At 47.0% G+C, this 12,149-nt stretch overlaps 1 protein-coding gene across 2 annotated transcripts in view; it reads right to left on the bottom strand.

Annotated features, from left to right (window-relative positions):
* Positions 1 to 518: 518 nt before the first annotated feature.
* The window catches only part of ARHGAP17 (Rho GTPase activating protein 17), an 86,209-nt gene continuing 74,578 nt past the window's right edge, over positions 519 to 12,149 (bottom strand). For both annotated transcript variants that reach the window (XM_080831725.1, XM_080831724.1), the window contains 2 exons: positions 8,733 to 9,353; positions 519 to 1,584 (listed from right to left, as the gene is read on the bottom strand). In XM_080831725.1, the coding sequence (XP_080687851.1) occupies positions 1,454 to 1,584; positions 8,733 to 9,353 (752 nt within the window). In that variant the 3' untranslated portion in view covers positions 519 to 1,453. The remainder of the gene's footprint in view (positions 1,585 to 8,732; positions 9,354 to 12,149) is intronic.

Genomic DNA, 12,149 nt, shown 5'->3' on the forward strand with positions numbered 1-12,149 from the left:
CAAGAAGATGGGCAGTAGCCTTGGTTTGGTATTTACCTTTGACATGCAGACAAAAATCAAATGATTATCATTTTTCTTTAGATTGCAGCTATTGGGGTTGGGAGATTTTAATAAATGAAGGAGAATGAAAACTGAAACATTCTTCAGATAGAGAAGGTCTGTGTTGTGTTTTGGAGCCAGCAATAACAAACCACGTGTGCCACTCTGGGGAGCGTGTCCAGCACGGACCTTCCCGGTCCCCAGGCACCCACACCATCTCCTTGGCAAGCATGGAATCTGGCTTTCCTCCTGAGCACCAGAGCTGTAGAGGGAGCACGTCCAAGGTGCCACAGAGCTGCCTGACTGTGGGCAGTGGCCTCCCTGGAGACGGGGCTCAAGGCCAATGAGGAACCGACACCAACACCCTTGGTGTCTACAGGGAGCCCAATCTACAGCCTGGGGCAGGGGGATGGCGTCTGAGGAGGAAGAGAGTCAGCCTTCAGCAAAGATAAATTTAAGATACAGGGGGAAATGGGTTTATAGGTATATATTTTCAATGATATTATTAAGTGCAAGAAGCACTTTGGGGGCACAGGAATCTTTGATGTCTCAGCCAAATTCTGTTTGGTGAGGTGACAACATGCGCACGCGCACATACACACACACGCGCGCGCGCGCGCGCGCCACAGTTTTGCTTCCGAGAATTATAAAGTTTTCATATAAACCACAGAATATATTTAATTCAAATTAAACATGAAACTAGAATAATGTTCGGGTCCTTATCAAGTAGCAATTACATTGTTTAAAAAAAAAAAAAAAAGAACAGTACATTTCCTTCTACATTCTGGCGATCCAACAAGGCACAAGTCACATCCAGCTTGCTGAGGTGACGGATCCAGCAGTCACCATCAATGCTCACGGTTTGGAGGGGGTCGGGGAGGCACGACCATACTTCATACAAAACGATTCTGCAGCAATGGTGAAGGAGAAGAACCTCCCTCCTAATATATAAGAATGAAAGTCCAAGTAGCAGGAAGTAGGCGATTTGCATAATGCATGTATTTTATTAAATAGATTGTTCACGCACTACTTCTTCTTCATTCCAAATTGCCTTTTGTGCCACCTGCCTCAACGGCAGTGACAAAGCTTCCTATGCGCGTCTCGGCAGTAATACTCCTTCCATTCTAGGTACTTCTTTTTTCTTTTTTTCTTTCTTTTTAAATTTTTTTAAAAAAATTTTTTGGCATGATTTCTTTCCCGTGTAAAGAAAGCCAACGTCTTCAAGACACAGATCATTCAGCTTAAAGTGTCAGCCTCCACCTTGTCCTGAGGCTGTGGGAAGGCAAAGGCCTGCAGGCCAGACCTTTTTCCCTTCACTGAAAGCTCTTCACTGTTTGGTCTGCGGAGAGAACCCTGCACCTGCCTGATTCCGGGCTCCACAGCGGAAGGGGGCGGGGCAGGGGCGTGGCTTTCTTCACAGGGCGGTGCTTTCTGTATCGTTGTCTATATCCAACAGAATGCGTCCGGGCAGGTCTTTGCTGGCTGAGTCTGAATGCATGTCAGGAAAGGTGCTGCGAAGCGGCTCTGAAACTCTAGAACTGGTGTCTGGACAAAAACAGGAGACATGCTGTCAGCGTATGGTAATGTTCACGAGGCCGCCCGACGGCGCTCTAGAAGAGAAGCTGGACGGTCGGAGTCAGCCCATGCACACACACTTTCGCTCACTACAGGCACCGTCAGCCCCTGGAAGTTGAGTCAAGCCTCTCAGACCCCAGGGCAGCCGAGTGGCACAGCCCTACCTCCTGGTTCTTGGTGGCCCTTCCCGGGAGCCCTCAGACATGCAGCCTTTGCAGGGGGCGCTCCTTCTGCCCAATGAGAGGAAACCTCATTCTTTGCACCAAGCCTCTTGCACGCTAACTAAAACCTCTTCACAAATCAGGGCTGCCGGGATAGGTGCGCCTCACTGGACAGAGCCCCCTCCTCTGGGGCCCAGGAGGCCGTCCTCCTGTTATTCATGCTATGCCAACCTCAGCGCCGGTGACATTTTGGGCTGGCTCAGTGGGGGCTGGCTCATGCCCTTCATGCATGAGATGTCAGTGGCAGCCAGCCCTCTCACCCTCACTGTGACAAAGGTGTCTCCAGACATGGCCAGATGTCCCCTGTCAACCCCTGGGTGACAATCAATGAGGTAGATCACCAGCCTCTCACAAATACCGATTTTCTCTTCTCCTTCTAATACTTAGACTCCAGTTTCTTTTTCATGTCTTATGTTGGCAGGAATTCCTCTAGCGAGAGGGCAACCAGAATCCTCAAGCCACCAGTCCCTCACTCCTCAAAACCCACAAGACACATCTTCACCTGTCATGGCCAGCCTCCTTGTGAGGCTGGAGAGGCTCAAATGCATTCATTCATGAATAAGTACTTACTACCTGAGACGGCACAACAGTGAACAAGCCAGACCCAGCTTTAATGAAGTCGGGGGTTCAGTGGGGGAGATGGCCCCTGATCAAGACAGAATCATTTGTTTCTCTAGTAGGTGTGTGTTTGAGCAAACTGTGAGGGCCTGGTTAGAGGTTTTAGGACTGGTGCAGGAGAGAAGGGAGAGGTTCAGATTTGCTGTAGTTTCATGTTGACAGGCTAGAGTGTGCTGGGAGTCTCCCCAATATGTTTAAGAATTACTCATAATTTCTCTTTCATTTGTTCCTTCTCCATGCAGGCTGGGGGCACACGCATGTGCGTTCAGTGGCGGGGGGGGGGGCTCACTGCTTTGAGACTGTTTCCTGCTCGTGCACAACCCTACAGTTCTGAGCCACAAGATCTATCTACTACCTTTTCTCACAAGGGCTCCTGGGTTGGCGGCCCCAGCTCTTCAGGTTTCCTGTGCACCACAACTCAAGAGAAATTTCAGATGTGTGGAGGTGCCAAGGTGTGAGAGGGTTCAAGTGCTGAATGCACTTGACAATTCCAGTCTTACGATAATTGTAAAACCAACTGAACTGTGCTGCGTTGCAGTGTCCAGTGGTGCAGTCAAGGGTGGGCTGTGTGCACAGAATAGGGATCCAAATGTCTCAGACTTAACCTCAGCAGAAAGGAAGTCACGAAGAGCAGGGACTGTGTCTGTCTAGCTCAGGGCATCCCCAGTGCCTAGAACAGTAGCTGCTTAATAGCTGAATCTCAATAAATGTTGTGGCTGGCCAGTTGGACGGGTAAATGACGAAGAGCCCTCCAGCTCAACCATCTTTCCAATCCTCCTCTCCTACAGCCTCAGGCAGAGTAGTCACGTCTCCAAGACAAGACTGGTACAAGAAATCCATTGCAAATTCAATCCCTAACCCAACAAGACAGATGGTGCAACCAGTCAGCGTCTCTCTTTAGCCCAAAAAGTTTATCAGAAACTACGGAACTGCCATGCCTGGTGGGGACGCGTGATGCAAAGGTTCTATACGTGCTGATTAGATTTCTACTTGTTAATATGTGGATTTCCATGCAAACCAACATCAATTAGCCACAGACCCTTATCAGAAGACAGATCTTTTTCCTTCCTTCCTTTCCACTGCATATAATTTCTGGATTTGTACTTTCCTGAAATTCTCTATTTATGATGAATACACACAAATTCTACACCGGGGGCAAAAAATGTGTGGTGGGAGCATAAGGCCTCCTGCCTGCTTCCCTGGTTCGCCTGAGGTTGGCAGGTACATTATTTCCCAGCCCTATCCCCCTGCCCCTTACGTGAACCATTTTTATTTTTTATTTTTTTAAAGGCAGCTGAGTTTATTTTTATTTATGATTTTATTATAATTTTAAAGTTTGGGGGCACCTGGGTGGCTCAGTGGCTTAAGCCTCTGCCTTCGGCTCAGGTCATGATCTCAGGATCCTGGGATCAAGCCCCACATCGGGCTCTCTGCTCAGCAGGGAGCCTGCTTCCCTCTCTCTCTCTCTCTCTGCCTGCCTCTCTGCCTACTTGTGATTGCTCTCTCTCTCTGTCAAATAAATAAAATCTTAAAAAATAAAGTTCTAAGTAGGCTCCATGCCCTGAACTCATGACCCTGAGATCAAGAGTTACCAGCTCTACCCACTGAGCGAGCCAGGCTGGCTGAACCATGTTTAAAAAGAAGACAGCGAATCTGTTCACACACAAGAAGTAGGAAGAATCAGCGTGTGTGCAGAGCTAGCTTTCAGAAGGAGACGACTCTTCATCACGATGGTGGCACTGCCAAGCAGCTACCACACACCAGACATGGTCCCAGGGGCTCCACACACAGCATCGTGTCAGCTCACTGGCCCTGTGTGAAATGACCCCAAAGCAGCACTAGTATACCAGTGTCGAGGTAAGAAAGGGGGACCCTGAGAGACTCAGCTCCTCACACAGGATCAGAGCCAGATGGGCTGGACCCCGGAGCCTGGATTTTCATTGGCATAGTGCTCTCCCTCCGGCCCACAGGACTTTGTGCATCTGCGGGTAAGGGCCTGACAGAGCAGACAGCTTCTGAGGATATAACGCAGGAGTCTTAAACACTCTGGTTCATTGTAGCAAAAAGGGGGGAAAAGGTTATTTTACAAAGATTCCAATATTTACCTTGACATGATTCTGATGTCTAGTTATTAAAAATAAACTGCAAGTAGAAGCAGAAGCCACTGAAACGTCCAACTCTGAGCAAAAACCCATCTGCTTAACGTTAGACATTCATTGGAAAAGACGGGTTGTCAAAACTCCATCAGAACATGGGAAGGAGCATAGAATGTAAGGTGAAATTAAAAAATGCAAGATCAAAATCTATATATGCAAAATAGTTAGAATCATACACTCCCTGGACTTCTAGGGGGAAAAAAAAAAAACTAGAGTAGAGACACAAATAGAATACAAATAGTGAACTCCTCCAACTGTAGAAGAGCGCCTTCTTATTATTTCTAGTTTCCAAATCTCCTTCAATATCCGTGGTTAGTTTTTTTTAATGCATGTCTTTCAGGATATAAAAAGAGGTTAGTTTTAAAAAAGAACACCACGAAAACTAGTGAAGTGTTGAGTTTGTTTAAGGACAATCCCGAGAGCGATACGGCATACCACTGCGCAGAGGATGGGGGCCTCGTGGATATTCTCAGACTCATGGAATATCACAAAATATTAAGAAATGTCTTTTACTCCTGAGCATTGTCTTTTTAACCTACAAAAGAACTGATATGGGGAAAACCAAGCAGTGCATCAGAATCTAAACAGGGATGACTGGGCCCCAGCCCTAAAAGGCTGTGTCTGGGCATATGAGTTTTTAAAGCGTTGATATATGAATCTAATACACAACTCTGAGCATCTATTTTTTTCCCAAGATGAAAATGATCATAAATGGCTACCGTTTACTTAAGACTCCGTGTATATTAAGAACTGAAAGACGTTCTCTTATTTCATCTGATTTCACCCCTTCAGGAGAAATTCTCATCAACATCACCCTCTTACTCATCAGCCAGGTCGTGCCTTGTCTGACGTTACACAGAGCTGCAATTCTAATTCAGGCACATCCGAGTCTACAAGGTCCTCTTTCTATTACATCTCAAGCCTGCCCGGTATAGACAAGAACAGGAATGAGAGAAGTAACAGGGCCAGCCCTGTGAGCACCTGGCACACGCTGTGGACACGCTTTGTACTCGGGGTGATAGACAGCAAGCATGAACGAAGCCAGCCTCCATTAGTACATGCACTATTAGTAGGGATGCAAGCAGGCAGGGGGAGCGTGCCTGGTTAGTAACAGGCGTTAGTGCACAAACATGATCATCAAGTAGCACAAATGCTTTGGCCAATCAGGTGCCTTTTCCTTACCATTAAATATTCCAATTTCAGTTCTTACTGAATATGGCAGGTCATACATCTAAATTATTTAATAAAATGTTGAAATTAGAACACTCTTGGCTAGAATCTATTACTTTAAAAACAGCAAGATGTAAACTCTCTTACTTTCACAGCTAAAAGCTTGGTCGTGCCTTCTACAGTAATGACCAAGAAGAGGTTCCAGTGACATCAGAGTCCCTCCGTTCTCCCCGGGCTGCGGCTCAGCTGGCCCAGGTTGGCTGCCAGAGGTGCCTGGGAGCAACAGTCTCACCCAAGAGTTTATCCTAAGCCCCGGGCCTTAATTCTACTTTTGGGGGATTAATTGCTCTAAACAAATAACCTGTTTCTAGGAATCTGTCCATGCTTTTCCATGTAAAAACATGATGTCGTCATAAAGAACCACCTTCCTCGGAAGTTATGTTGAAATACCCAATGGCCGTATCCAGGAATGGTTAATAATAGAGGATTCATGAGTCCTAAATGCTGGCCTTCGGTGTGCTCCCAGGGGCAGTCCAGGTGATTTTAAACAACTGAAAGTTAATTCTGCAATACAGAGGTCATTGTGGTGACCTGGACCTTCTTGAGTGTAGGAGAATCATAACATAAATTGGTTTTTAAATAGTTCACTAATATCTTAAGGAAAAGTAGTTTTCATATAAAATTTCCCTGACCTGATAATTATAAAGTACAGAGCCTTATGGGGTTGTACTGGATCAGTAAGATGGCTTTCTGGAAGAAATACACCTGAGCTGAGAGTGGTATTAAACAAAAGACATGGTTCTGGTTTGCAGTTTACTGTCAAAAAGACGGAAAGATCTAGGTGGAGGGGGGAAGTTTGGTGTGTCCCGAGTACTGACATGTTGATTAGGGCTCAGTCACTTCACTCTTATACATGACTTCCATACCCTGTCGGGCAACCCCAGGTTTCTCTGGGTTATAAGGAGTGGGGAGGGGGACTCACCACCATGCCCTTCTCTGTGTCCTAAAGGTCGCACTCTAGTTCCCCTATTTCTGATTTCTCCAGAAAGTCTTACTCAGACCAAAACTGTGAATACTCTGCCGAAGTAGCCCACCGTAGGTTTAAGGCTCAGCTCAGCGGATGAGAGCAACGGTACCCATAAAGAGAGCCTTATGGTGTCCAAACGCGGACCCAAAGGCAGGATTTAGATGAGCCTCACGGTGCCCTTGGAAAAGCTCATATGGTTTAAGAAAGCAAAATGTAAGCATGCTGGAATGCAAAGGAATTTAGTGTGGGATCTTTGGGGGAAGATTTTTTTTTTTTTTCTTTTTTTGGTCCTCAGAATTTCAAACATCAAATTAAGAAGCTCCATGCGGTTAACTTGCACTTAAGATGTACAATTAAAAAAACTAAAGCTCAAGACACAGGGAACACAATTTTCTGGGCTGACTGCACCCGAGTCCTCTTTGGTTGGAAGTGATGAGCCAATCGATGAGAGGTAAATCCCTGAGAAGAGCAGGACCCTTTAGGAAAGGCTTACCAACAAGAAAGAAGACACTCCTCATATCTTACGAGAGTTGCTTGAAATCGGGTTCTCAATCTACGGACATCTACCTCTTGAACTGCGAGCACAGCAGCTCAGCATAAGGAATGTCTAACGCTACAGAACGGTGGCAGGGGCCTCACGGAGCTGCTCCTGAGCACAGAGTCACAAGCACATTTGCAAAACACAGCTAAGCAGGAGCATTTGGAGCTGTGGAGCGAGCTGCTTGGGGGGGGGTTACAGACCTTAGTCCTGGGAACCTTCCCCACCTGTGAGGGCATCTATTGGGAAACAAACAAATAAACACACCAATATGGCTTTGTTTTTCAAAAGTAAAAGCTGGAGTGTCATCAGAAATTATTAACCATTTATAATAGTGCATTTATGCAGTATATTCCTGAAAAAGAAACAGGGTTATCAAAAGATAGACTAATTGGTTAACCCTCATCATTTGTGGTACCAGTCTGGGGGATACCACTGGCTCGTTTCAGCAGAGAAGATGTGTAGTACAGCTGGTCAGCCAAGAGGTATATTTCAACTTCTTCTCTAAAACTAGCTCCACGTAGGAAATTTAAAACTAAGCTGTTGTGATTCAAAGCTCCTAATTGCCATTTTAAAAAACACATTAAAAAACCCCCCATCCACCCCATCCTTAAATCAAATAGTATATTAGAGCCCTAAGGGTGGAACTTTTAAAAGAAATCATAATTAAATAAAATGATCATGTTCTAGACTGCCTGTAAAAAAAAGAAAAACACCCCATTAGGTAGCCCACAGAAATGTATACAATCATCACTACCCAAAACAGGTTTCCGCAGGAATTATGGGAAATTCTTGATCCTTCCCTCCCTCAACACTCAGGACTGGTGCTCTGATGTGCTCATGCCCAAGACCTCCCTTCCTGGAGCATCCAAATGGGCACAGATCACGTTTTTTAAAGTTATATCTGAAATGCTTCATTTACTATGAACATTTTTAGCTTTAGAAGGAAGGTAAGTATCTTAATGGGGAATTCGCTAAGAAATGAATTTCATGCTCATGTTGTACAATACCTTCCACCAATTAGGTCCTTATACTTGGAAAAAGGTAAATGTAGATAGGTCTTAAACACATATGATACTATAAGTCAGAGGCCCGCCAACTTCAAGGACCAGGTATTAAATATTTTCAGGCTCTGTGTGCCAAATACTCTCTGAAAGGACTATACCACCGTTACATTAGCACAAAAGCAGCCAAAGGCAGTTTGTTAACAAATTAGAGTGGCTCTGTCCCAATAAAACTTTATTTACAAAAACGGGCTATGGGCTGGATCTGGCCAGTGGGTATAGTTTGCTGTCCCCCGCTGAAAACCAAGGCCTAAACGAAAGGGGAGAGTCTGGATGCAATGCAGTGTGGAAGGGGGGGAAGATCGGAGCTGATTTCTCACTTACCCGTGACTATTTTGGAGGCAGTGGGAGCAGCGTTGGTGAGGGTGCCGTCCCCAGCCAAGTGGGCACCAGGAGGATGTGGGGGTGGAGGCATGCTGGGTCGGTTCCTCGGCTTTGGTACTGGTCTCGGTCTTGGTAAGGTTCCGGTGTGTGGCTGTGCCATCTCGGGATTACTCACCGCCTGGGTCTGAGAAGCTGGCAGGCTGGGGTTCTGTTTTCCTAAAGGTGGAGTACTGGGGGGCGTTGGAGTCTGGGGAGGGGTGTGAAGCGGCTGCTCAAGTCCAGGCTCACTGGGCAAAGCCACGGGAGCGGGCGGGCCTTGGCTACTCGGTTTGCTGTGCCCCATCAGCGCGGCCTGCGTCGGGGGCTGCGGTGGTGGGTGATTGGGAGCTTGTATCGGGGACAGGCTGCTCGAGTACCTCCGGGGTGCAGAAGGCTGCGAGGTGGTGCAGGGTTGGCCGGGGGCCTGGCCCACATGCTGGGCGGGAGGAGAAGGGCTTCGCGTGGTCGGCTTTGGTGACAGGCTGGGTACGTGCTGAGATGTTCCTGGAGAACTCTGGCCCCCGGGATGGCCAGGAGGTGGGTTTCCTGGTTTCGGGGGTGCAGGAGCAGGTTTTTTAACAGCTGCACAAAGGGGAAAACACCTTTCAGTGAGTAAAGCCAGCACCGCCTTTATCAGGTGAATCTCCCAATGGCTGATACTGAGCTCCCCGGGGAAGGATGCGAGCAGGAGGGCATTCAGCTCTGTGGTCTGCCTCCTCCAAGGCCCCCCCGCCCAGTCTAACCAGGAGAACAGCTGCTGACAAACGTGAATGGAGGACGTCCTTCAAAATGCCTGACTGGCCCTCCCCGAAAGCTGTCAAGGCCATGAAAACACAAGGGAGAACAAAAACTGTCACAGCCCAGAGGAGACTCAGGAGAAGAGGCGGCTGCATGCACCGTGGTCTCCTGGATGGGAGCGGGTCTGGGACAGAACCTGGCCCCTGGTGGAACAACTGGTGAATTCTGAACAAAATATGGAGTTTCGTCCATAGTAAAGCAGAGGGTTGGTTTCTGGGTGGTGATAAATGCACCTTGGGGACCTGGGTCATTAACACTCGGAGAAGTGGGTGGGAAGCATTCGGGAACAACCAGCACCGCCTCTGTAACTTCTCTGGAAATCTAAAATTATGCTCAAACAAGAGGTTTACGGATCAAAAAAAAAAAAAAAAAAGTACCTTATATACACACCGACCTTCAGAGCTTTAAAGACCCATTGTTTATTTTTTTATTTAAAAAATTTTTAGTAATCTCTATACCCAATGTGGGGCTTGAACTCATGACTCTGAGATCAAAAGTTGTATGCTCTGCTGATGGAACCAGCCAGGTACCCCAAGGTCTGTCATTTGAAAAGTTTAATATGAAGAGAACTATGTGAAGGGGGCCACCTCCCTAGATGTAATCGATGCTCTAAGGCCAATGAGCTGCCCACTTGTCAGTGTCCTGCCCGCCCAAAGAATCAGGGAGAAGCAAGAGGAGCTAGAAGAGGGTGACCCCCAAGCATGACTGATCTGCCTATACATGCACCATGGCCCCTTGCCCTAAGCCGGCTTCCAGAGGGCTTAATTTTTTTTTTTTAATAACAGAAATTCTACCACTTCTGGAATCATTTGAATTAACAGATATGCTCTGGATACAAGTACAAGTAAGTCTGGAAGAGTTGTCTTAGCTAGATTTCTCTAAGGGGGGATGAAGCAAACCACCACCCTCTCCATACCAGCTGAGATCGGCATCATTAAGGGGGAAAGGGAGCAAGGGGGCAAGGGGGCAGAATTTGGTACTGAGGAGGGTGAAATCAAAAACATGGAGACCTGGTTTTGGGCTGGGAGAGGTGGGCAGAAAGGAGAGACATTAGCATTTCTCAAATTGTACTGAGATCCTACTAATCTTCCCCAAAAGCGATAGGGAAATTAAGGAGCATCATTTACCCCACATCACGAGTACCAAATTAGGCCCCTTACATAAACTGAAGTCCCATTTAAGTCTCACTTAAGTCCCATTAGCTCCCTACAAGACAGGCATTGTTATACCCATATCACAGTAGAGAAAACTGAGGTTCAGAGAAGTCAAATATTTGCAAAAGATCACAGAGCCAGTAACTGGCAGAACAGAGGCTCACAACCATGCTCTGTGGACTCCTTGGACTCTTTTTCAGCTCCTTCCTCCTTCCTACACTGGCTGGCTCTCTGCTTACAGGGCTCAGAATTCAAGAATGAAAAGGGTAGGGGCGCCTGGGTGGCTCAGTGGGTTAAGCCGCTGCCTTCGGCTCAGGTCATGATCTCAGGGTCCTGGGATCGAGTCCCGCGTCGGGCTCTCTGCTCAGCGGGGAGCCTGCTTCCCTCTCTCCCTCTCTCTCTGCCTGCCTCTCTGTCTACTGTGATCTCTCTCTATCAAATAAATAAATACAATCTTTAAAAAAAAAGAATGAAAAGGGTATAAAGTCTGCTCTGCTCTGCTGGCCTAGAACTTTTGACCTTGGACCCTGGAAGACCTTTTCCCACAGAAATAACTATGCAGCCGACAAAGAAAGGACTCTTTGGAATAGTAGCCATACTCTGGTTACCATAAGCAACTTAAAAAGAAAAATGTCTAGCTTTCTATTCTGAGTGGTATTAACTGTAAATTCACACTGAATAAAAGACCATTCCTGGCACGAAAGGGTGCCAAGGGAATGAGGAGAGGAGGCAGGGGAGTTGGGTGCCAGGGCCATGGGAGAATGGTGGACCTTGTCCAAGACAAAGCAACGAGGTAAAAAATTAAATTTAAAAATTTCAGATCAAGGGAAAAATGCCCTGAAAGAGAGTGATGTGACAGAAGAAGACTCGGTGAGTCGCGGGGATGGGGCTGGGCATTAGTCAGAGTGGGACAACAGGGAGGGCCCACGGGGTGGGTAATCTCTGAGCTGTGACCTGAATGCTAAGGAACCACGCGTGGAACAGAGCAGAGAGCCCAGAAATCAGTCCACGAATATGCGGCCAGCTGATCTTGGACAGGGCACTGAGGATACACAATAGGGAAAGTATGGTTTCTTCAACAGGTGATGTTGGGAAAAGTGGATATCCAGAGGCAAAAGAATAAAACTGGACCCTTATCTTACACCATAAATGAAGATTCAACTCAAAATGGATTAAAGACTTAAACATCAGAGGGGTGCCTGGTGGCTCAGTTGATTAAGCATATGCTTTTGGCTCAGGTAATAATCCTGGGATCCTGGGACTGAGTCCTGCATTGGGCTCCCGGCTCAGCGGGGAGCCTGCTTCTCCCTCTCCCTTTGCCTGTCACTCCCTCTGCTTGTGCTTTCTCTCTCTGACAAACTTAAGAAAAGAAAAAGGAAGAGGGAATGAGCTCAGTGCATCCCAGGAACAGAGAGCAGACCAGCAA

The sequence above is a fragment of the Martes martes genome (genome assembly GCF_963455335.1).
Source record: "Martes martes genome assembly, contig: SUPER_18_unloc_2, whole genome shotgun sequence".
Lineage (NCBI taxonomy): Eukaryota > Metazoa > Chordata > Mammalia > Carnivora > Mustelidae > Martes > Martes martes.